Genomic DNA, 25,991 nt, shown 5'->3' with positions numbered 1-25,991 from the left:
AAGTGTCCCCATATGCTAATATATAAATAATTGAACACTGCCTTTGAATGTCGATATTTGACTTTATGTCAATCCCAAGAAAAAAAAAGTGTACATATATATAGACTTGGGTAGTTGCAGCTAAACTTCTCCTGTACACCTAATATTATATACATATATATATTGACTTAGGCAGTTGCAACTAAACTTCTGTTGTACACCTAATATTTTTTAATGGTAGTTGAATATAACCTTGTTTCTCCCCTTTTTCCCTTCTTATTTATCCACACAAAGTAACAGCGTATAAATACATGGTGCACACTCCTTCCGCGTAAACCACGCACAGTGTCTCGCACAGTTTTACAAGCATCAAATAGTGGTGGCTCAGCCGCTGAGATAACCATGGAGACGGCAGAAGAGTACCAACCGCTACTTAATAGACTCGACTCACATTCCCGGATTCCTGACCTCTCGTCCACTGCCGTTGAAGAGTTCCTTGAGCACAAGCCCGTTGCAGTTCGGTGGTGGCTTAGGCTGGTGGCATGGGAGTCAAGGCTCCTATGGATTTTATCCGGCTCATCTATCATCGTCTCCATATTCAACTACATGCTCAGCTTTACCACTCTCATGTTTTGTGGGCATTTGAGTGCCTTGGAGCTTGCCGGTGCCTCTATTGCCAGTGTTGGAATTCAGGGTCTTGCTTATGGTATTATGGTACGTACCCAAACTACTGAAGTACTCTGATCATTCTGCAGCCGTCCAGACTCATTCAATGTCTTTTTTTTTTAAGTGCAAATAGCAGTTTTCATTCAATGTTTTTTGTTTTTTTTTTTCACAGCTTTTCAGTTTAGCATCTAGCGTTCACATTGTACACGTCAGAAAAACACAAAATATTCAATTTTGGAGTATCTGAATCTAAACCGAGTGCGCCAAACCTGTTACGCTAAAAAAGCCATGTAGCCCAATTTTCTCTCCGTATTTTTCTTGTATGGTTGGACTAACACTTTTGTGTTCTTAATTCTTGGTTTGGAATCAAAGTTGGGAATGGCAAGTGCTGTGCAAACGGTGTGCGGGCAAGCATATGGAGCCAAACAGTATCCAGCAATGGGAATCATATGCCAAAGAGCAATCATCCTGCACTTGGGAGCAGCAGTGCTCCTAACATTTTTGTACTGGTGGTCAGGTCCAATCCTCTTAGCCATTGGCCAAACAGAGGAAATAGCAGCGCAGGGACAAGTATTTGCCAGAGGAATAGTCCCACAGCTCTATGCATTTGCCATAAACTGCCCTCAGCAGAGGTTTCTCCAAGCACAAAACATTGTCAACCCTCTGGCCTATATGTCGGTCGGGGTTTTCCTCGTCCACATTCTGCTCAGTTGGGTGGTGGTTTATGTGGCGGATTATGGGCTGACGGGGGCGGCTCTCACTCTGAGTTTCTCATGGTGGCTTCTTGTCATCGTATATGGGATTTACATTCTTGTCAGCCCCAAGTGTAAGGAGACTTGGACTGGCTTCTCTTGGAAGGCCTTTAGGGGCATTTGGCCTTACTTTAAGTTGACTCTTGCCTCCGCTGTCATGCTCTGGTAAGTGTGAGATTTTTAGGAAATCCACGCAGATACAACCGGTTGCAAAGTTTTGGTCACAGCACAACCGAGAACAACGACTTATTGTCTTTTTAGCGTCCCCAAGTTCTTATTTTGATTAAAAATTTGTTACCAATTTTATTTGTACGTATTACTATTTTCCCCTTTTTTTACGTTATGTCTCACTTATAAAACTCATTTTTACTTACAAATAACCGTTGGGTTTTGTCGCCATGCATTGATGTAGTTTGGAGATTTGGTACAGCCAAGGGCTGGTGCTGATATCAGGGCTTCTTGCCAATCCTACAATCGCACTGGACTCCATTACTATTTGGTAAGCCTTTTGCTAAGGCAATGTATTTCATAATTATATTTTATGCTCCGAAGCGCCATAATTTTTTTTTTTTTAATGCATTTCATCTTTTATTGGTCAATTTTGATCAGGTTTTTTAACAGACATTTTAATCTAATTTTACATTTTTTGATGTGATGCAATTCCAGCATGAGCTACTTGACCTGGGACTTGCAATTTATGTTAGGGCTAGCCGCGGCAGCCAGTGTTCGAGTCAGTAATGAGCTCGGTGCCGGCCATGGGAAGGTGGCCAAGTTTTCGGTGTTTGTAGTGAACGGGACGAGCGTACTGATTAGCATAATCTTCACTGTGATTATATTGATATTCCGAGTCGCACTAAGCAAGCTTTTTACGAGCGACGAGGAGGTTACCACGGCGGTATCGAATTTAACCCCATTGCTGGCCATCTCTGTTTTCTTGAATGGCATTCAACCTATACTCTCAGGTATTCATACATGATATATAGATGCAGTGGATGAACAACCTAGAAACTAAGGATTTAGCCGTCGTTTATAATTCAGCTTGTGTGGAATTTCAGGGGTGGCGATCGGAAGTGGATGGCAAGCTGTTGTGGCGTATGTTAACCTGGCATGTTACTATATTATCGGTCTTCCAATCGGATGTGTTCTCGGCTTCAAAACTAGCATGGGAGTAGCAGTAAGTTGAATATCTCCTCACTCTTGCTAGCAAAAGTGATTGATTTGCTTTGTGAGTGATGGCAAATGATGAATTTTTGGTACTTTTCAGGGTATTTGGTGGGGTTTGATCATTGGAGTTTTTCTACAAACAGCAACTCTAATTGTTCTCACTGCAAGAACAAACTGGCCTGCTGAGGTAATTTAATTTCGAAATCTAATCTTAAATTGCAAATATGAAGTGCATTTGACTAAGTTCTCACCAATGGCCATGCTTTTGTAGGTTGAAAAAGCAGCTGAACGATTGAAGAGATCTGCAAGTGCACAAAGATTAGACTTGGTGACCGATATATGAGGCGGCCATGAAGGTTTCCGAACTTCATTTCACCTGCGCTTCATATAGGAAATCCTTTGTTTTGATATCGCATGGTTGACGAGAATTAGCCTAGATGTTTGCATTAATTTCCCTTGATTAACGTCCCATAAGTGATGATATTGGGTTTAAATGCATCTTGTATTAATTTCTCAGCACCCTCCATGTCAGATGCATTCACGTATGCTGATAGCATCCTCGTATAAGAGCAAAGATCAAGGTTAAACCTGAAGAAAAAACAAAGAAAAACAGAGGGTTCACTATCCAGATCAGAGAGTAAATTTTTAGGGATAGGGCTATTTCTACCCTCCAACAAAGGCATATCTTTAATTATCTATAAATGGACCACTGTTTTTGACATACGATACTTGACATTATGCCACCTAATAATTCATGTTCTATCAGACAGTAGAACCATAAATTGCATACAAGACCTAGGTATTTCGTTCGACAAACAAATGTCAAGGTAATTGGTGAAGGGAGAGTAGCGAGAGGAACGACCCGATGGATGCCGATCAAATCCAATCCAACATTGGCTGGTTTGTAGGATTTACAATCTGATTTAATAATGATCAGTTTTTGGAAACTCAAGTACGTTCATATACATGCTCAGACACGTAAACAGACAAAATTCACTACAAAACAATATTTATGTAAATAGGATGGACAAAAAAAGGCAACACATGTCAAATAAATTATACAAGAAAAGTCCTGCTTGAAAATGATACTTATTTAAATATCTTATCAAGTATGAAATACTGAATCATCCAAGACTTCTGGGTCCTAGAATCTTAGGATAAGTGAACCCAACAACTAACAGGTCCAACCTAATACGTCAATGTAATCAGTTATTTTTAAACTCATTCTGCTCGTGATAGAGCTAGACAAGAAAGAGAGACGACGTAAATATTTTACAGAGTTGAAACTTTTTCTTATCCAGTTTTGTTTATTAGGCCGATCCCATAAAGTGCACATGGTGCTCAGTATTCATTTACTGCCACTAGTTAGCACAACAATCCTATTGGAACCAAAACAGAGCATTTCGAATTTAAGGTTTAGCAAGTGTAACTCATCTCCGAAACTCCGACTATAGTATATCAACATGAAGGTACTGAGAAGTATACATGTCCCTTCTCATGCTTTTGAAGACAGTTCGAGCTTGTTCCACCATTCCTGATACTGCAAATGTGTCAAGCAAAATGTTATAAGCTTTGCGGGTAGGTCTGCAAAAGAGAGAGAATGGTGGCGATTATAGTTTTCATCAATGGTGAGGAATTGACATCAAGAGTTGAAAATTCATTTATAACTTTCATATACTTCAGCTCCCTGTATCACAGAAAAAGTAGCATTGAGCCTAAGTACCTGACACCAGCATCAAGCATTTCCTCAAAAACGGCCAAGGCTTCTTCCTCTTTTCTTGCTTTCCCATAAGCACTAATGAGTGAGGCATAACTCACTATGTCAGGTCGGAGATCAGCTCTTTGCATCTGCCATTAGAAGTTTCCTTTAATTTTTGATGAATTTTATAATTTTTATTACTAACAATAAAGCTATTAATTGAGTATCATGATTAGGTATTAAGGTCATGGAACTTTAGGTTGATAGTTTGTACCAAATTCAGCAAAGCACAGTAATATTTGGAAAAAGAAAAAAAAGAAAAACAATGTAAAATGATAAGCATGAGAAAGAGAAAAATACAGGATTTTTACGTCTCCTTGATCAATAATTTTTGCCAATTTTAGTAATTTTCATGTGTGATTGACATGGTTTTACGTCTCCTTGATCAATAATTTTTGCCAATTTTAGTAATTTTCATGTGTGATTGGCAACCATGTAAAATCATTGTTAAACCTCGGTGATAACAAATCGCATATTCTCATTTAGGTAAGTTTTTTTTTTTTTTTTTTTTTTTTTTTCAAAATAGACCAGGAAATTATTGCTGCAAGACAGCACATTCTTCTATTTGGATCATATATCAACCAATGATGCTTAAAAAGTAGTAAAAAAACAGACCAAGGAAACTATTTTCTTTCTTCAAAACAGACCAGCAAAATATTGCTGCAATCCTATTTTATAATTGTAAAGCATACTCAAATAGGAAGGTTTAGCATGCTTTACTGAGCTACATGGCTAATTAAGTAATTATTCATGTACTTTACCAAAATTTACCTGGTTATACATCTTGGAGACTTCCTTGTATTATTTTCAAATGATATCAAGCTATTATAAGTGATCGTCGATTGTGGAACACCTCTCTTAGACATCACTGCAAACATCTTACAAGCTTTATCATAGCTCCCCGCCTTCTTATACGTATAAATCATCATGTGGAACATCTTTTGGTCTGGCTTTAAAGGTGATTTTTCCTCATTTAAAAGAGTCTCAAATAATTCTTCAGCTTCCTTGAACTTAGATCCCTGTAATTCAAGGTAATATATGAGGAAGGTAGAAAGACTCCAATGAAAGCATGCATAATGCTCAAAGGGCAGCAACATTGAAAATATTGAAGATGCCGGCATCATCAAAATGTTGTCAGCACTAAACTAAAAATTAGGATTTAATCGAAGTTGTTAGGACAGTGACAAGTTTGGCTAAACAAGGTATTTACCTCAACAAATATCTTTAGTATTATTTGATATGTCACAGCAGACGGTTCAGGCCCAGAAGACAGCATCCTTCTAAATATTGCTTCAGCATTGTTATATCGCCGTCCTTTTCCATATGCTTCCATAAGAGCAGTATGAGATATTACCCTTGGTGGATGGCGGCCTTTCTCATTCATCAACCTTAAAAGCTTCTCAGCCCTTGTGTAGTGCCCTTACTTTCCATAAGCTGTCATAAGCATCAGGAAATCCATTTTGCTGAAGTCCCACCAGTTTTGTGTCTGGAGCCATTCGAGAATCTAGAAGTCAAAGGAACATAAGCAACAAGTGATTTAATCATCAAATAAAATCCAGCATTTAAAGAAATGCGCTCAGAAACCGAATAATTGCACAACAAAAAGAGCATCTTTACACACCTGGCTCACAAGGTTCCATTTTTCAGTTGCTTAAATCTAACCAAAGTTCCAAGGACAACATCCTTGGGAATAGTCTTGTCCTTGAGCTTTTCACTTTTGAGCACAGAAACTGCAGAACCTGTCTTTTCAATTTCATTCATAAGTCTCCTCCAGTTCTTCTGCTCGGCTTCATCAGCAGCATCTTTGAAAGCTTCTACTTTCTTCCTTTTCTGCAAGAACCTTCTTGGTGCCAGCATGCCCATACAAACGACACGGGAACCTATATAATTTGTGCATTCTTTCAATTTACTGAAGACGAAAAGTCACACAGTTATTACTGAATATCACAATGAACACATAAATCATCAAATATCTCTCGGACTAGTAATTTCTAAGAAAAACATGAGTGTCCCGGGTTGCCGGCAATCTGAATGTACAAAGTCGATATGCATCCACTTGCGCAAACAAGCCAAAGGCCGGAGCGCAAAGAAGTAAATTACTTAACACTGCAATTAGGAAGATATAAAATAATGTAAAACTCCTATATCTATAGTACATGCTTGTACTTCGACTTCGAGTGTAATGGCAACCCAATTTCACTCAATGAATTATATGACTCCCTACTTTGATTCCAAAGACATACAGAACCACCATTCTCACCTTCAACCCCAAGAAATGCAGCAGCACTAAGACAAATGCAAATATGCAAGATAGGAAAGCTATAACAAGAAGAAAAAAAAAACATACTTCATATCCATATCTTTCAGTATTTTGAATCAAAATTGAAAATTTAATGAACCACGGTTCCCTGTTTGGCTGCCCAGATAATTTCTTAGCTAAAGCCTAAAGCATGCAACTTTCAATGTAAAAACTAAAAACTACAACCCAGAGACCCAAATTCTCCATGTTATCCCCCAAATTACACAATCAACCCAACAGGACACTAAAGATTCAAACTTTAGAACCTGAAACAAAACACAAATGCTCAAATGTAAGATGGGGTTCTGAGGGTTTTGCAGGGGTTTAACAAACGGGGGTGAAGGAAGAGAAACAAACCTCCAATTATCCAGAGGAGCTGATGAAATGAAGGGCTTCAAGAAAAGGGTTTGCGGCCTTTCTTATCTGGGTGCCTCTCAGAAGCGTTTGAACGAAAGCTGAGTGTCAATGGAGTTGAAGGGGATTTTCCGAAGGTGTGGGAGCAGAAGACTCATTTTTCTTTGACAAAAAACTTAAGTTACTCGCTCAAAAAGGAGCCAGAGTGGACTAGGTGGACACGTGGGAATAAGAAACAAATTTAGACTTCATAATTTGAGAGATATTTGGCCGTTTAAAGAACATTCTAAATAACTACTTAACGTTTTGAAAATTAGACATATGTTAGGTCTTTAGAGTGTAATTAATGACGTGAACAAATATATTGACGGGCATGTTCAGATTTTTATTGACACGTCGTCTATGAAGTTTTGATTCCTCAAATAGATCATTTTTCGCAAAGTTATCTTTAAATTTCCTTGGCTAAAAGGATAGCTTTGAGGATTTAGAGTTCCATAGATGCCACGATAGTAAAATTTTAACATGCCCTTTAATTTATTTGTCTACGCCATCACTTGATGCGAGTGATATCATCAAGGCCGAAAACTAGTTAAGGGTTAGTGGGGGAATGTGCCACCAATAAGTTTTTGGATTGGGATATAATGTGGCCTAAGTAGGAATTAAAGTCCCACTTAAGTCGTAGTTGTTTTTAATCGCTCAATACGACGTTGAACTAGACTATGACGAATAATAATCAACTCACAATCATCACCAAATCTATTGCTCATTCCTCATTAACAACCACCAGGAGGCGGATATAACAGAAAGAAAAAAAAAAACGATTTAGTTGCAAAGTTGGTTCTTGTAACTCATGAAGAGGAACAAGAAGAAGAAAAGAAAAAGTCTATATGTTTTAGGGCACGTAGTTTTGATAAGAAAAGTTCTAAGTTAGCCATTTTAAAGCGCAAATTAACCCTCTCTCCTGCCATACATCATTTTAATTTGAGCTCCTAACCCTATATATATATATATATATATATATATATAGGGTTTATATTTGTTCACTATAACAATATTGACCTAAAGATGCTATTAAAATGACACAAAAAGTAGGGATGTTAAGCACACAAAACATATGAGTTAACCAAGTGCTCGACCAAATGCCTCACTTAAAAAATTAAAAAGAAAATGGGCACTCTTGGATTGCACAAAGACCTGCATTCACCACTTCTTAGTCACGCCTCGATGAACATTCTAGCTTCGTCCTTGGATGTCATCACTTCACGTTGGCAACATAACATTAATATAGGTGTAATTTAAAAAAAAAAATTAGATATGTATTTGGAATATTTCTTAAAATTAAGACTAATATGAAATTAAGTTATTAGTACTTAATATTTAAATTTATATTTAGATCAGAATATTACCTGAATTATTTTTAAAAAATATATATATATATATATATATATTAATTAAGAGTTAAATAAAGGGGAAAATTCTAGGGAACCGTTCACCTTTTTTTTATTTTTTGGAAACTGAACCGTTCACCTTTGACACCAATTTTAAACTAAAGATTTACCCCCAAGAACGAAATAAAATAATGAGGACTGAAGAAGGTGGAGAAGAACCTTTTTTTTATGTCTCGCAGCAGCTCCAAATAACCCCATTAAATTCTCTCTCAGATCACACACGCACACACATCGCTTTCTCAACCTCATAAACGCCCTGAATTTTCTCACTTGCCAAACACCCCGCTTCCGCTGATTCTCCCCTCAACGGTCGCGTTCCGTCGCGGGAATTCAATATCCAGCTCCGTCGTTCTCAGCGAACCGTGATCTGAATCTGGTACGACAGGCAAGGTGAGCAATTAGTACGAACTGGGGATTTTTAAAGGTGTTTGGTTGGTGAGAAAATTGAGAGAGAAAAAAGAAAGAAAATGGAATGGCAGTGTAATGAAATTGTGAAAGGTTGTGTTTTGCGAATGGGGTTCTTTTGGAATTTCAACTCAATGGATACTGATTGAAAATGTTGCTTTTTGGGTCCTGGATTATGAAGGCTTGTAAATTTTTATTTTTGATAACTTTTCATTTCAAATTATTGTGTTTCTTAGCAACCGAATAATAGTTTGACTTAAAATTCTCCTTTTCCAGCTTAATTGGATTGCATTGGATCTGTAGATTGGTAATTGTCCCTTGGCATTGTTCTTTACATAAAACTCTAGTTTATCTAGATATCAGTAATGTAGTACTTACCATCTGTTTGGCTCCTGAGAAAATTTGGGAAATGGAATAGCTTCGACTTAAATGCATTTGGGCTTAGCTGAGATGAAATGTGTTATAGGTTAGATAGGGAAAACCTGAGTTTCAAATTTTTTTTTCGGCTTCCAATACCCTCCCCGCAAAGTTTTGGTATGCTTCTCTGTTTAACTAGAACAATTTCCGCCACATTTCCTGTTATTTTTCATGTTATTGTTTTTTGGGAAGGAATGCTAGCTTGGTCTAATGGTGTGAAGGTTATGCATTGTAATGTTTTGTTTCAATTAAGTGAAAGTTTACAGCTCGTGACTTTTTTGTTATACAAGTCCATGTAGATGTATGCATGTAAGTAGTGCACATGCACCGAATGTGTCAGGGTAGCTGGATTTGTTACACAAATTGTTATGTTTTATACTTTAACTAACTTTACCGTTTGACTTGTAAGAACTGCAGCGTTATATGTTTGTCAGCTAAGTGTTGAATGGATCAGAGACCAGGACAAAAGTGATATTTGTGAAACAGGGTGAGGCAGCAGATAGTCAGGAGCCGATCAATGGAGTCTGGCGAGTACGAGGAAGGCATGGTGGTTGAATTCTCTGCAAATGGGAATTCCATGAAAGCAACAGAGGTTCAGGCCAAGCTTGATGAAGGAAACATTCAGGAGGCAGAATCTTCGTTACGAGAAGGGCTATCACTCAATTTCGAGGTTAGTTTATGCCATCATCTATAGGTGTCAAAATCTTTTCCATAATTTAACCTCTTTCTGTGCAACTATTAGCACCAATCAGAGTAGTGCTTTCATGATTGATATGACCTACCCAAGATGGAAAAACACTCATTTCTGATAATCTACAGGAAGCAAGAGCCCTTCTTGGAAAGCTGGAGTATCAAAGAGGTAACCTAGAAGGTGCACTTCGTGTGTTTGATGGCATTGATCTTCAAGATGCCATAGGGCGATTGCAACCTAATCTTGCTGAGAAAACAGCTTCTAAGAAGGGCCGAACTCGTTCTGATTCACAGCATACAGTCTCACAGCATGCTGCTACTCTCATTCTTGATGCCATATACTTAAAAGCCAAGTCTCTACAAAAGCTTGGGAGATTAAAAGGTTTGGTACTGTTCCAGTAACTTTATGCGATGGTTTTCATTCTCTTTGACTTTTTAAGTTTGAATTAAAGTAAATTGGAACCTCCGTGTTTATGAGTTTGCAGAAGCTGCTAATGAATGCAACAATGTGCTTGATGCTGTGGAAAAAATATTCCATCAGGGCATACCTGATGCACAAGTAGATGGTAGATTACAAGAGACAGTCAGCCAAGCTGTGGAGCTTCTTCCTGAGCTTTGGAAGCAATCTGGCCACCCTCAAGAAGCAATATCTGCTTATAGACGTGCCCTACTTAGTCAATGGAACCTTGACAATGACCGCTGTGCAAGAATTCAGAAAGGATTTGCTGTGTTTTTGCTGTACAGTGGAGTAGAGGCTGGTCCACCCAGTTTAGGTGCTCAGGTTGAAGGCTCATATGTCCCTAAAAATAACCTGGAGGAGGCTATTCTGCTTTTGATGATCCTTTTGAGAAAATTATCCCCAGATAAAAACAAATGGGATCCATCATTGATGGAACATCTAACATTTGCTTTATCTTTATGCAACCAAACTTTTGTTTTAGCAAAGCGACTTGAAGAAATCATGCCTGGAGTATATCACCGTGTTGATCGTTGGAATTCTTTAGCCCTTTGTTATAGTGGAGCAGGACAGAACGAAGAGGCGTTGAACCTATTAAGGAAGTCTTTGCACAAACATGAACGACCAGATGAACTCATGGCATTGTTATTAGCCGCCAAAATCTGCAGTGAGGATTCCCATGTTGCAGCTGAGGGAGTGGGATATGCACAAAGGGCTATTAGCAATGCTCAGGGGTTGGATGAACATTTAAGGGGTGTGGGACTTCGCTTGTTGGGTCTTTCTTTGGGGAAGCAAGCTAAAGTTTCTTCTTCTGACTTTGAGAGGTCTCGTCTTCAGTCTGAAGCACTGAAATCACTACATGAGGCGATTACTTTGGAGCCAAACAATTCAGATTTGGCCTTCGAGTTGGGAGTTCACTACGCAGAGCACCGGAATCTGAATACTGCTTTGCGCTATGCAAAACAGTTCATTGATCAAACAGGGGGCTCCCTGATAAAAGGTTGGAGGTTGCTTGCTCTTGTTTTGTCTGCTCAACAGCGATTTTCAGAAGCTCATGTGGTCACTGATGCTGCTTTGGATGAGACCACAAAATGGGAACAAGGGCCACTTCTCAGGCTTAAAGCAAAGCTAAGAATTTCCCAATCATTACCCATGGATGCAATTGAAACTTATCGTAACCTTCTTGCTTTGGTTCAAGCCCAAAGGAAATCTTTTGGACCTCTCAGAATGAGTCCTCAGGTGAAACCTCTTGACTTCTGCTTATGTTCTTAACTTTGTCTCAAAATAGTGTCTATCAGATTGCTACTAAATATAGGAGTCCTCCCTAAGCTATTATTTGTAGTGGTGGGAAAGTTAAGTGGTATCATACTGTGATTCTGCAATATTGCGGGGAGAAGTTTAGAAATTTGATCTGATTGATTAATGTAGTTAATTTTTACAAATCAGAAATTTAATTTGATTGATTCACATAGTTCATTTCTGATGCAATACTTTGTCTTTTCTAAAATTACATTTTAAAGATTTTATTCTCAACAAGTTCCTTCTATGTTTTTGTTCGCCTTTTTTGATAGGCTGAGGATGATAAAGTCAGTGAATTTGAAGTTTGGCATGGATTGTCAGACTTGTACTCTAGCCTTTCGTATTGGAAGGATGCAGAAATATGTTTGAGTAAAGCCAGAGAGCTGAAGCAGCACTCTGCAGAAACGCTGCACATAGAAGGCAAGAACTAAACTCATCTATTACATTTAACGAGATTTCCAAGGCATTTCGATTCTACTTCTTAGAAAGTGATATGCATGAAAATTTCTAACATGTCTTTCAAGGGTGAGTTTTAATCATGAAGGAACTAAATAGCGTAACAAAACTTTCGAACACTTCCAACACTAGGGGACCTAACGTGGCATAGAAGCCATATACCTCTATAGCAATTAGCAACGTAATGTGATCATTTGATGTGCATTATGTTTGATGTGCATTATGTTGACTGTTAAGTTACATTATGTGTAGGTGTCATCTTTGAAGGACAGGGGCAAATTCAAGAAGCTCTAGCCACTTATATCGATGGTCTTCTGGTGGAACCCTGTTATGTTCCTTGCAAGATTTTGATTGCCGCTCTTCTGTCAAAGATGGGATCAACGGCATTGCCTGTGGCAAGGAGCTTACTCTCGGATGCATTAAGGATTGATCCTAGCAATCGAAAGGCTTGGTATTACTTGGGAATGATTCACAGAGATGATGGACGAATAGGGGATGCCATAGACTGCTTCCAGGCAGCTTCCATGCTTGAAGAATCGGATCCAGTTGAAGGCTTCAGCTCTGTTCTCTGATGTCTCCCTCCGAAAGAGCAACTTGGGGAACTTGGAATCTGCTCACTTCAACTCATTCATCTGTTGAAGGGAAACTATTTTTTTTAGCGTATTACGAGAAGAAACGAAAGCAAGGGAAGTAGAAGCTCATTTAATTTTTGTGGATTTCAGAGAAGTGAAAATATAGGAGATTTATTTTCTTTTATTCTTTGTTTAATTTTATTTTTTGGAGGGCAGGTTTTTAGCAATACTTCTGCTCAGCTGTGTAAATGTATGTGGTTTAACCGAGGAAAGTATATATCTAAACGAAATTCACATTCGTTTTCTTCAGTTGTATCAGGTCTATCTTCTCATTCTCTCAGTCTGTTTTAAGTGTAAATAGCACTCTAACACTTGAACCCTCTTCTACTCAGAAATGGTTTTATGTAACTGCACGCCACCATGTAGCGTTACAAATTCACTTCATGAAACACATTGTCAACTACTATATTCTAATCCAAGTTTATGAAATACCAACTATGTCATTTAACTATATTGTAGCACGTGGATTAATAACTCATTTCGGTGGTGCCACAACCACAGCCGGCAATCATCTACCCTCTACGCCACTAGTCCTAAGTTTGCCATCATCATCTCCATCTCCATCTCCATTATCGCTTGTATACAAAACACGAAACACTGCTCATTTCAAGATGTTTCGCACTCTAAATTGAGGCATTTCTGACACTCGGGTATACATTGTATCACAATTTATTTATTATTCCATTAGCTATATTTGTTTAGGATAGATTGAACAACAATTCAGGGATCCCCAATGATTGTGCAAATACAGACATGCCACTCAGATGAGAGCTACGAACACAAACACCAGTGCTTGATCCACAGGGAAAACGGTAATTTTCCACGACCTTTCCCAGACAGCCAATCGAAATGGCAAATGTGTGTGAGCCCATATGAAGTGAACATATCTAAAATACTTCCGGAGGATGGTGGCCGGGAAGTTACAGGCGGGAGATCAGAAGCGGAATGGATATGGCCTCCTCACCCATGACTGGCTCGAATAAATCCAACTCCCCATAACGCTCAAGAACGCGCATTCTGCAGTCTTCAGCAGCCATTACTCCAGTTGCGAATGCACCATGCACTGAGCCTGGGAAGTCAACACTTGTTGCCTCCCCAGCAAAAAATAGGGTATCTACTGGGACCCTTAGCTTCTCGTACAGATCATGTGGTTTTCCAACTATGTCGTAGCTATAGGACCCGAGTGTGTTAACATCACTGCCCCAATGAGAAACAAGATACTGAATCTGCAAAGTTGAAAAGGCATCAATTAAGTTAGGGTTCAAATATGAAACAGACTCAATTGCATTTCAAAATGTCTTGACAGAGTTTGAAAGAAAAAAAAGAATTACCGGAGTAGAAGCATCAGGAAGGATCTTCTTGAGTTGCGTAAAAGCAAAATTAGCAGCCTCTTCATCAGACATTTTCTCTATGTCTTTAGCCAGCTGCCCTGCAGGCATATAAACAAGCACAGAGTGACCAGTTGCCTTGTGAAGATTTAGAAAGTAGCTGCAGCAATAAGACGTGTCAGCAACCACTCCTAAAAACTCCACGTTTGGCCAAAACACCTTTTCGAAGTGCAATACAATTTTATTCTCTATTCCCACTCCGAGGTCTTCAATGGCTGCTTCCTTCCAATCAGGTAGCTTCGGCTCAAACGTTATGCTCTTTGCTTTAAGCACACCAAGAGGAACAGCAACAACAGCAGCATCTGCAACAAATGTTCTCCCATCCTCTACTGTTACCTTCACCCCATTATATCGCCTTGTTATTTTTGTGACCCTGAGAACAGGAATGTACGTACAATGCTTGTTAATTTAGCTACAAGCAGATAGCCAAACATATAATACAACAAGAATAAAAAGATATATGCATACCTGTGGCTCAAGCGTATGTCAAGACCTTTGGCTAGGGTGTTAATAACAGGGAGGTAACCCCTGACCATGAGACCATGGCCACCAGGGAGCAGTTCTTCCTACAGAAGAGAGACAAAATTTCTAATTAAATCGGCATTCAAGGTTATAAACTTGTTAATGCAAGGATCAGGATTACTGTACACAGACAAGAAATTATAGTCGAATTAAAAACTCAAAAAGGCAATGAGTATAGAAATGTAATCTGATGGATGAGAAGCTTGCCTGATCCCAGCATTTAAGTGAAATTGTATCAGCATCAGCTGCAAACCATCCTTCCATCCTGCACAAATACCACTGCAGTACCTTATGCGCAACTCCCTCCAACCTGTCCAACGTAAAACATAGCACTTTCCACAAACTATTTCTCGACCAACAAGACATAAACAACCGAAACAAAATAATTAAATATGATATTAAATTATGGTACCTTAATTCCGGTTTCCTTTCAAAAACAATTGAGAAAGCACGGGTGATGGACATGTCCTCACTAAATTCCTGTCTTACCGTGTCTGTCTGCATCAAGGAAAAACAGCAAATCAAAAAATGGCCAAAATGGCAAGACACTATTTAAGGCTTAAGATAAAAGCAAAGCAACTATAAGAGCATTTCAAAAACCCTAAGTCATAAACAATGCAACAGCTATAGAAACAATAACTATACATCAGATGACTTACCTCTTTCAAAATTTTCTCAAATGCTTCACCAACTTTCGTTACCAAATCTTGAGGAACTTGATTCCCATCCATATCAAAGAGTGCATAGCTGCAAAGAACACATGAATATATCCCTAATGTCAGACATCCCCCTACACATGAAGGCTGGGGGGGAAAAAATCAACTTCACATAAAGGCGAAAGCAACATGTTACCATCACAAATATTTAAACACACTTGAATGTATTAACCATATAAATTACATTGTTGACTGTTGGTAATACTTTAAATCATCGATGGCATACAAATGTAGGACAATAACACATTTTTTTGGAGTATGAATCGACATAACTGTTCAGATCCAAAAACAAAGAACCAAGCACGGTAAAACTAAAGCAATGCTCACCGACAACCCAAAACTGAACATTTAAAATTCAAATCATTTCAATACAACCACTCATTTCAGTTAAAGGAAGATATTAAGTACCTTTCCAAGTCATGGTCATATAAGACAGAGTTATCCTCACTCGTACGGTATAAGGGTAACCCCAGCCTCCCAATTAATGGTGCCAATGGATTCTCTTTGCATACTCCATGCAACCTGAAGCGTCACAAAAACAAGATTTAGGCTTCGAATTCTAAATTCAAGCAACCTGAATTCCAAATACAAGCAATTCGAGTTCCAAATCAAAGCAAGCAAATCACACAATGTTGGATTACCATGATGCACCCAAGTCAATAGGGAAACCAAACGAGTAATCGGTGCAAACTCGACCACCCACCCTGTCTCGAGACTCCAACAGCACAACCTGAATCAAAATTCAAAATTTTTAAAAAAAACCCATAGCTGCAAATTTCAATGTGCCAAATCCTGATCTGGAATTTCCATCTGGGTACCTGAATTGATGCATCATGAAGAGCCCGAGCAGCTGAAATGCCCGCCATACCGCCACCTATCACTATTACAGATGGGGACGGCGCCGTCGCACTCGATGGCTGCCTCTTCTCACCATTTGAGCAAAGAGCTGCATTTTCAAAATATTACCAAACAAATTATCCTTACATTCATAATTTTACAAATAATCCATAATTACGAAAAGCAGTAAAAACGTTAAAAGAAACGAACTTTCAAACCCCAAAAGAAAATTAAAAAGGGATTTGCAAACGGACCTCTGCGCAATTGGGGATTACTCTTGCTTCCAGACGCCATGGTGATTCAAATCCAAATTCGTATTGGAATTAAAATTATAATTTAAATTGGGATTTAAATTAAAATTAAAATTGGGTAGTAATAATAATAAGGGATCGAGGGCCTTCCTCTCGAATTTAAGAAGGGTAAGAGGCAATTGAGGGGAGTAATGGAGAATGAAGATCAAAAGACACGTAAAGAAGTGATTCGAATTGGAATTCAATGTCCTCTTTGTAAAACCCAGCTTTCCCAACCAGCTCATGCGACTTTCTTGTTACCTAACGATTTCTCAAACAGCCGCGATCAGAGATCGGCTTCCGATTTTCGGCGAGAGATCGAGCGCAACCGCGCACCAGAGTCGCCGGCTCTGGAGATATTGGGGTGTGAAAGTCGGGATTTTTGGCTACGGATTTGGGTGCAAACAGAAATTTAGGGGGCTTTGGTGAGAAATTGGTGGGAATGGAAAGGTGAATTCTGGAGAGAGAGATTTGATTCCCACCGTCCTGGTTGCTGCGTATATATAGACAGCCAGGCCAACCAACAGGTGAAGAAGATGAAAGGTTCCTGTACCCGCGGGGGTAGCTGGATGTGTACTCGCTCCAGGATTTTGCCACGTGGAGACAATATTTTGGAATTTACCCGGACTGTGATTCCATATTTCGCGCAAAAAGGGCCTTTCCCGAGTAGGGGTAATCTGGTAATAACAAAAAGAAAGTGAGAGGTATTGATGGTTTAGGCGTCGATTGGCGTTACCGTGTACGACCTTCAACCTTCAAATATTTTTTGTGATATTCACAAATTACTTTTTATTTTTCACATATTTATTTTTTATTTTTAACTGTTTGATCGAATAAATTTAAAGAATAAATTATATAATTTAAAAAAAGAAGTATGAAAAAGAAAAAAATAACATGTGAATAGCGTTAAAATATGATTTTTTTTTCTTTTCATGTAGGTACTTTGTGGCCCATTTTAATTTTGTTTTCTATTCTTTATTTTTATTTTTTAAGTTAATGAAAATTTAAAAAAAAATTCATGAAACATATGCCACGTATCACTTGTTATTGTTATTATAACACATCTAATTTATTGTTGTTGTTTTTTTTTTTAACAAACGATATTATATACACTAAAAGAAGAGAGGCAGTGGGCTTAGCCTCACAATGTGCTAGTAATAATGTGGTTCAAATTCGTCTTTGGTGAAAATCGAACCTAAGACCTCTCACTTACAATAAAGAGGAATACCACAAGACTGTAGTACTAAATGACTAATTTATTGTTGTTTGTTGTTGTTGTTATTATTAGGTTTTTTTTTTTTTTTTGGGTAAAAAAATTAGGGTTATTTAGGGTTGACAACATCCTTTAAGTTTAAGATGGTTTTGAAAATACGTTACGAAATTCAATTTTCTCACATTGCGGCTAGGATTTTGAAATTAATCAATTTACACTTTTTGTTTCTTTGAATCTAAATCTCTATTAAATTGACGATTTTTGTTTTGTCAAGTTGGTGAAAATGAGAGTTATACATTAGATTATCTCCGAAGGAGATATCAAATATGTCAAATAGGACTAAAAGACATTCAGGTACTAAAAGACATTCAAGTGCTCTCCACTGAATGTCATATATGATGTGGCAGCTGAGTCGTTTTTTATTTTTTTTCGAACAAACGATATTATATATAATAAGGAGAGGGGGTTGGCTTATCCTCACAATGAGTTAGCAATAATGTGGTTCAAATTCGTCTTTGGCGAGAATCAAATCTAAGACCTCTCACTTACAAGTGAAAGGGAGTCAAATATATTTAATTTAATTTAATTTTTTTAATGCATTGGTCCCATTGGAAACTAATACAATAAAAATTAGATTTAATGTTTTTTTAATATTTAATGTAACTATGGGCCAATACAACAATAAAATCAATATTTGACATATCTATTTAAAAAGAAGAAGATATAACATTTGTATCCATAAAATAAAATTTTGGCACTCTCGAGCATTCTCATGTCTCTCTCCACCGATGAGCGCCACGCCCCGTTCCAAAGGAGATGTCCAATACGATAACTAGGACTAAAAATCACCAAGATTTTCTCTAAGGGATATGCCATAACTGACGTGGCAGCTGAGCAATTTGACTTCTTACTTTCTAGCTGTCTTTTTATACAACAAACAAAGATAGAGTCAAATGCCTTAATTTATATTTTTAAAGCATAGGTCCCATTGACAATAGGATGAAAACTAAAATCAATTTCAATTATTTTTTAATAGTTAATGTAACTATGGAGCCCATATATTAATCAAATAAATATTTGACACATCTATTGGAAAATAAATTTTTTAACATCTATATTTAATTGACCAGATCAGTCATCACATGAAATTTTAACAAATTATATTTGACATCTTCTTTGGAGATGGTCTAAGGGTCTCAAGATCACAATGTTATCAATTTAATTAATTGTCTTACAATTAATGAGATTAAAGGCACAAATTGACAAGATTACAATACCTTGGATGCAAAATGAGAAAATTGAAATTTGTGGTCAATTTTAAAGATCACCCCAAATTTGAAGGATATAAAATATAGTTAACCCTTATTATCATAATCATCATCATCAGATCTCATCATAATCATCATCATCATCGTGATGTAGAGTCTCTTAAAGCATCTCATTTCTTAAGTGAAAAGCCACGTAATAAAATTTAAGATAAATAGAAAGAACTTAGTATTACGGTGTAGTGATATTTTTCTTCACTTCTACATGAGATGTCTTCATTCGATTCTTGCCAAAGATGAATTTAAATCGCATTATTATGGCTCGTCAATTGTGAGGTTTAGACCCACTCATTATCATTTGCAAAATTAAAATTAAAAAATAATAATAATAATAAATAATGCACTAATTATAAATAATGAAAATTAGTTTTGAATATTAATTGAATAAAAAAACATATAAGTTAAAAAGGAGAAATTTGATATTTTTCTTTTTGACATTTCCATTAGAAATACTCCTTAGCATTTCACTTGCTTGTAATATTCGTAATATATAATTATCTGAAGTTCATTTAAACTATCAACAGAAGATGGAGCACACTGAAGCCAATTTGGCTAAAAAGTAAACCCAGGATTGCTAGTCCTATCATTTGCTTTGTCGTACATCATACATCCTATATTCGTCATTTCCCTTACAATTATATTTACTTCTCTTAAATCTAATTCTTACTTATGAAAACGTTTCAGATTGTTGTATTTTATAAGAGACAAAATACCGCTTTTGCAGGAGTAATGATATTCATACCATGTTTTTATATTACATTTATATACTACCTTAGATAGCATCAGATGTCACATCTCGGCCCAAGCCCTCATCACATCTCGGCCCAAGCATAGGCTCCGACCACGCCCTCACGGTTTTATTTTTGGGAACTCACACGAGAACTTCCTAATAGATCACACATCCTGGGAATGTTCTCGCCCGAACTCGCTTAACTTCGGAGTTCTGATGGAATCCGAAGCCAGTGAGCTCTCAAAAGGTCTCATGTTAGGTAGAGATGAGAATATACATATAAGACTTACAGGATTCACTTCCCTAAATGATGTGGGTTGTAGTGACGCAGTTGCATGATTTTTATTCGATTACGTGAAATTTTCATGCCCATATCGTTGAAAAAGATGAAGTAAATAACCGATGCCGTGTGCCAAAGACGAACGTGATTACTAGTGTGACGTTTTCTGCTACCAAATACGACGAACGTGATGAGTGCAGCTGCTAGGGCTCAACTGCTGCTGTCATGTAGAATTTCCAATTTACAGGCCAATGAATATGTCCAATCGGGCTTGCTGCGAAAAGTTTTAATTAAAGAGTTTTTTGATATGGGTCCAAAATAATTAAAAATTAGACCTATTTCAAAAATCAAAAGTCATTAAAATTGGACTTATTTTAAAAGGTGGTCTATAAAACTAGACCTATTTCAAATTTTCCCTTTAATTTTTTAATTAATTTGTGTTCATTTGAAATGAATTCATTAATATTATTCTAATTCTTGGTTTGGAATCTTAATTTTGTCGTAGGTATTGGCTACATGTGTGATGAAATACGAGTGCGCACGCATACGGGAATGGGGTTACTCACAAATGCTAATTAGGATCCCTTTTTTGTATCATATGGCTCCATGTTTTTGACATCTTCTATTAATATTAAACTCCTTGTTTGATTTCACAAGCCACAATGGAGAGTAGGGATAGTGAAAAAGTTTGGAGTTTTACTGTAAAATTAATTGGTAATTTGGCGAATAGTTCATAAGCCAATGTAAGGTCTTTTGTTTCCATGAAATGAGATTCATACACTCAACACAACATCTCACATACAGTGGCAAAGCCAGGAATTGACGGGGGAAGAGGCGAAGTTAAAAGAGTGCAACGTTCAAAAGAATAGCAACAACCAAATTATTTTATATAGTAATGTCTTCCATAATTTATCAATACAAACAAATTACAATTATTACCGACAATGTTTCATATTATGAAAAAGTCGCATAATAGGCTCAATAAAAGCAAATACATCTCTCTCAATGTAAGCAAGCATGCTATCACTCAACCATCGATCTCCCATTTTGTTACGCAATGGTGTTTTCACAATATTCATAGCAGAAAAAGCTCTCTCCACCGAAACGATTGCAACCGATAACACCAAAGCCAATGTAAGAAGCTTATACACTAATATATAGCTTGCACAGCTCCCGGTCTTCACCAACTCCTTTGCAAGATCACCAATTCCTCTCAATGATGAAAACTCACTATGCATCTTCATATCGTGAATGTAATTGTCAAGTTGAATTGGAAGATTTATGAGGTCCATACGATCAAAATCTTGAGGATAAAGTTGAGCTAGACGAACAATTTTTGCTTTGTCAAAAGATGCAAAATTATTCACCGGACTCAAACATGTCATACAAAGAAACAACTCGGTGTTTACCTCATTGAAGCGATCATTCAATTCCTTTAATTGCGTATCAAGAACTTGAACATAAAGGTTCACATGATAGTAATGGAAGTTTGTGAGTCTTGGAGCTTTATGCCTTGATTTTCCGGGTACGAAATGCAAATCCTCCATGTTAGGAACAACAATATCATGTTCTTGACAAAACTTTTGTACATCATCAAGCAAGTCCCCAAAGTCATCATTTCTCAAGGATTGTAGTCTTTGCTTGCATACTTCCACTAACGCCATTGCATTCACAATATCTTGATTTTTCTTTTGTAATGCTTGTGATAACTCATTTGTAACTCCCAATATGAGTCTCATAAAAAAAAAGTGAAACACAAAATCAAAAGTTTGTATGTTATGGAATAACTTACTTGTTTCATCAAAATTGTCTTGGTTGTTATCATCTTTAATCCATTCAAGCACCTCCACCACGGCTTCAAACATGAGAATAATACTAACTATAGTACCATAATGTGAGTTCCAACGTGTATCACAAGGACGCATGAGACTACTCTCTTAATTTAACCCTCTACCCATTTCAAAATCACCAATATCAAGAACTTTCTTAATTTGTTCTAGTTGTTTCTCTCTAAATGCATCACGAAATTTATACGATGATCTAATATTACTGACCAAAATACTAGCATTGTTGAAGAAAATGGCAACACCCTCAATTCCTTTTGAACGGCTACAAAAGCTAGTTGAAGTTGGTGTGCAAAACAATGAACATAAAATGCTTGAGGATACTTGTTCAAAATCTTTGTTTTAAGGCCATTTAGCTCACCTTTCATATTACTAGCTCCATCATAGCCTTGTCCCCGTACCTTGGACATACTCAAATTTGTTGTAGCAAAGAATCTCTCAATAGCCTCTTCAAGCGAGCTACTAGTTGTAGAGGAGACATGTTGAACACACAAAAACTTTTCAATTGCTTCTTCTTCTTTGTTTACATAACGCAATACCATCGCCATTTGCTCTTTAATTGAAGAATCGCGTGATCCATCAACCAAAAGAGAAAAAAAATTCACCTTCCATATCTTTAGTGATTGCATTTATAGTTTCAATGGCACAAGCACGAACATGATTTTTTTGAATATCGGAAGAAGTATACTTAAGATTCTTGGGAGCATTCTCAAACACAACCTTCCTAACTTGCTTATTATGCTTGGAAAGAAATTGCATAAGCTCCAAATAATTACCTCTATTACTTGATTTCAACGATTCATCATGACCACAAAAAGGCAAACTTTGTCCCAACAACCATCTTGTGCACTCAAGTGAGGCACTCAATAAAGTATAATAATTAATGCAAGTTTTATCGGTTTGCTTAATCACAAATGTTTCAATGTGTTTTTTTTCTGTCATCAAATCTCTAGCTTATTGTACAGCTTTATTATGAAGACTTCCAATACCTCTCTCGTGGACTCGAAGATTTTTGGGTCCTTTCCTCTAATTTGTAAACCCTTTCTCATTGAAGACATCACTTCTAGTGCTATCCATTTGATCAAAATCACATTTGAAAAGATAGCAATAACGGCAAAATGCAGCATCTTTTGATATACTATACTCCAACCACTTAAACCTATCAAACCAACCGGTGATAAAACATCTTTTGTTGCTAACTTTTATTGGCATAATGTGGTCTCTAGGTTGACAAAGATCATTTTGGAGATAGTGTCTATGAACTGCTTCATGATAATTAGGTGGATAATCAAGCATTCGACGTTTATATCCAAGGTTTACAGGAAGATTAGCCAATATTTCATTCAATTCAGTGGGCTCACTTTGTTGTGAACTACTCGAAATATTCGAAGGAGGAGGACTACTTGGAATATTTGAAGGAGAAGGACTACCCGAAATGTTTAAAGGAGGATTTAAGCATTGTTTCTTATAGTATCCTTCCATTACGTAATTGTAAAATGGAAAGAAAAAAAATTCTTGGACTCTTAATCCTAGAATAGACTATGCTAATATGCATAATAAATAACCCAACCAACAATTCAATTAATCAATACCAATAAGCATATAAATCATTCAAGAAATAAAAAATTCAATTCAACTAATCATATGAATACAACTAATCAAGAATTCAAATTTTAATTTTCATCCAAATTAATAATTTCATATCAATAACCATAGAATCATATCAATAATCAATAACCATATTAGTGCATTACCATATGATTCTATACTAATTAAATGAAATTCGTATTAAATAATTAAGTAGGGTTAGGGATTATAAATTTAGGAATTAAAAAGTTTACCTTTGAAGGCTAGAAGCTGGCTCAGCAGCTGGAGTGGAGCCTGGAGGCTGGAATGCCTGGTGTTAGCAGCAAAAAGCCAACGAAAATCAGCCAATGGGGAATTATTTTCCGTTCCATTGGGGTTGGGCATTGGCTGTAGGCTGCTAGGATTTTGGGAGCAGCTTTGCTCTCTCTTCGTCTCTGATTGGCGAAGGGAGAGATTGGAATGGTAAAGGCACGACACACGGGCCTGAGTGAAGGAACAGGGGACAAGCGGTACCCCCAATACGTATATATTTTTTGTTTTCAAACATCAAAACGACGCCATTTGACTTTTAATTTTTTAATTTTTTTTTAACCAGGACCAAAACGACGTCGTTTTGGCCTGGATTTAAAGAAAAAAAAAAGAAAAAGAAAAAAAGAACCCAATCTGATGCTGCACAAAGCAAAACCAGTTCATCGGAGCCAGAACAGACATGGAGGGGCTGGGTTTTCCTGTGAGGGGATGGGTAGAACCTCCACTCCTGCTGTGTTTTTCGATAAGGAGAGGGGCTGCCACTCCTCGTCCTCATGTAGCTTCGCCATTGCTCACATATGATGAACTTTCAAGCTAAACATGTGGGCAATACAAGCTGGGTAACGTGAAGCACATGTGGCCTTTGGGCATCACACGAGGGACAACTTGCTATAATAGCATGAAGAAAATTGAGGTTTCTCCATATGACCAATTAGTAATATGGAAAGTAACCCAATTACGTATAACACTACCAGAAATTGAATTTAGATTTTTCTAATGGCTCAAGTTATCAAAATAGTCGTGCCACATCAGCAAATTAACAATTTTTATGACAGAATAAGGTAGTGTTAGACATAAATGAAGAGTAAGTTTGGTAAAGTGAAACAAAAAAAAGTTTTAGAGGTAAAATGAGATTGTATGAAAATTACAAGTGTCATGGATAAAGTTAAGCCAATATTAAAACTGATGTAAGTGGAATCTTTATATCGTATGATGATAACATCTAAAAGTCCTATTATTTTCTATGATAATCTAGCTAGCTTTTTTTTACTATACTGTCACACATAGAACTTTCATTGTCAATTATATTCACTTAACAGGTCTTCCAATAAGAATAAAGTGGAGTTAAATGAATAAATACAAAATTAAAAGATTAAATAAAATGCCGACGTTAAAACGAAAAAAGTCGTATCTAATAACCATTTTTGTTGGGTAAATTCTCTATTTACATTCACATGGATCTTAACTTAAAAATGAATAAAATCAGAGAATCACGTTTTTACATCACTTTGACCATACAGAAGAAATTTTTTTAATTGTGATGGGAACACAGTAGTACATCATGTGTTTTTATGTAAGTGGTGGAAAATTTTAATATTTAAGTTATTAACTTTTTAACACACATAACTAATCATTTATATAAAGATACATGATGTACCCCCTCGTATAATAATCACATTAAAAAATCTCTTCATACAGACATTATCACATTATGTTATTTATTTATTTTTTTTAATTTCAGCCCCCACTTATTATTATTATAAATCCCACCAAGTTGGACCACTTGCTTCCTTTTTCAGCAGACGCTAACAGCACCAGATGAGTGCCTTCTGCAGAAACAGAAGGAGCCAAAAGTTCATCATAGCTTTTCAAGTGGTCAAAATTAATCGAATGCTTAGTATAAAACTAAAAGCGAGATGGTGACCCCCTTCTTGCGCTTTGGAATTAGGGTTTCCGGTTTCCCATATTACCAGTGCATGCAAACTCTACTGGACATGTGTAAAATAAAACAATATAATTTAACGCATTTAATTCATTCATATATACAAAATAAAAAAAAAAAAAAAAAAAAAATATATATATATATATATATATATAAATGTGATCATGTCAAATACTCCGAAACTTAAATTTTGCTTGTCCTTGAGTAAAACAAAAGAAAACATAAAGACGCAACAAAAACAAATTAATAGCTAACTTCTCAAATTTTAATCTCAGAGATAACACCAAAAGTGAGATAACTGTCAAGAAATAAGCAACAATAGTTCAAGAAATATCCAAGAGTGATAAGAGCATATTTATGCGATTTGTTATCTTATTTCTTTGCATTTTCTTAGTTAATTTCCATTTATTATAGTGATTTAGTTTATTTTCATATTATTGTAAGTTCAATTGGTGAAGATGTCAATAAATGGCCAAAAGGAGCAATTTGGAGCAGTTTTGGACTTGGATT

General features: G+C 36.7%; 4 protein-coding genes and 1 long non-coding RNA gene across 8 annotated transcripts; 2 read left to right on the top strand and 3 right to left on the bottom strand.

Moving 5' to 3' along the window:
• The first annotated feature begins 287 nt into the window (after positions 1 to 287).
• On the top strand, positions 288 to 2,999 carry LOC125473708 (protein DETOXIFICATION 41-like). The gene is made up of 7 exons (XM_048576905.1): positions 288 to 693; positions 1,018 to 1,562; positions 1,810 to 1,896; positions 2,064 to 2,359; positions 2,453 to 2,571; positions 2,662 to 2,748; positions 2,833 to 2,999. The coding sequence occupies exons 1-7, from the start codon at positions 382 to 384 to the stop codon at positions 2,902 to 2,904; spliced, it is 1,518 nt and encodes a 505-aa protein (XP_048432862.1). The 5' UTR covers positions 288 to 381; the 3' UTR covers positions 2,905 to 2,999.
• An 8-nt stretch (positions 3,000 to 3,007) lies between these two features.
• On the bottom strand, positions 3,008 to 7,121 carry LOC125473709. 3 transcript variants are annotated; one of them, XR_007255513.1, is made up of 6 exons: positions 6,977 to 7,121; positions 5,942 to 6,229; positions 5,531 to 5,824; positions 5,092 to 5,339; positions 4,285 to 4,409; positions 3,008 to 4,145 (listed from the first exon to the last, which is right to left on the bottom strand). It is a non-coding gene; the product is annotated as an uncharacterized LOC125473709 (long non-coding RNA). The 3 variants fall into 3 exon arrangements; XR_007255512.1 differs by having other exon boundaries at positions 5,942 to 6,200; XR_007255514.1 differs by having other exon boundaries at positions 3,008 to 4,101; positions 5,942 to 6,200.
• Positions 7,122 to 8,548: 1,427 nt separating this feature from the next.
• LOC103965566 (protein NPG1) lies at positions 8,549 to 13,026 on the top strand. Of its 2 annotated transcripts, none has more exons than XM_009378637.3 (6): positions 8,549 to 8,811; positions 9,661 to 9,913; positions 10,063 to 10,315; positions 10,419 to 11,629; positions 11,962 to 12,109; positions 12,398 to 13,026. In XM_009378637.3, exons 2-6 carry the CDS (start codon positions 9,761 to 9,763, stop codon positions 12,715 to 12,717), a joined length of 2,085 nt encoding a protein of 694 aa, XP_009376912.2. In that variant the 5' UTR covers positions 8,549 to 8,811; positions 9,661 to 9,760; the 3' UTR covers positions 12,718 to 13,026. The 2 variants fall into 2 exon arrangements, with proteins under 2 accessions (XP_009376912.2, XP_009376922.2); XM_009378647.3 differs by having other exon boundaries at positions 9,653 to 9,913.
• Positions 13,027 to 13,430: 404 nt separating this feature from the next.
• LOC103965587 (polyamine oxidase 2) lies at positions 13,431 to 17,016 on the bottom strand. Its single transcript, XM_009378664.3, has 10 exons — positions 16,495 to 17,016; positions 16,222 to 16,349; positions 16,045 to 16,133; positions 15,812 to 15,925; positions 15,347 to 15,434; positions 15,100 to 15,185; positions 14,895 to 14,997; positions 14,634 to 14,731; positions 14,109 to 14,538; positions 13,431 to 14,003 (listed from the first exon to the last, which is right to left on the bottom strand). Exons 1-10 carry the CDS (start codon positions 16,532 to 16,534, stop codon positions 13,698 to 13,700), a joined length of 1,482 nt encoding a protein of 493 aa, XP_009376939.2. The 5' UTR covers positions 16,535 to 17,016; the 3' UTR covers positions 13,431 to 13,697.
• A 3,997-nt stretch (positions 17,017 to 21,013) lies between these two features.
• On the bottom strand, positions 21,014 to 22,470 carry LOC125473694. Its single transcript, XM_048576896.1, has 3 exons — positions 22,284 to 22,470; positions 21,871 to 21,933; positions 21,014 to 21,798 (listed from the first exon to the last, which is right to left on the bottom strand). Exons 1-3 carry the CDS (start codon positions 22,468 to 22,470, stop codon positions 21,014 to 21,016), a joined length of 1,035 nt encoding a protein of 344 aa, XP_048432853.1.
• Between the last annotated feature and the right edge of the window lie 3,521 nt (positions 22,471 to 25,991).

Source organism: the organism of the source record quoted next, unplaced genomic scaffold, assembly GCF_019419815.1.
Source record: "Pyrus x bretschneideri cultivar Hongxiangsu unplaced genomic scaffold, Pyrus_bretschneideri_v1 Contig93, whole genome shotgun sequence".
Classification (NCBI taxonomy): Eukaryota; Viridiplantae; Streptophyta; class Magnoliopsida; order Rosales; family Rosaceae; genus Pyrus; species Pyrus x bretschneideri.
The sequence above is the reverse complement of the archived record's forward strand: the minus strand, read 5'-3'. Positions and strand labels throughout refer to the sequence as shown.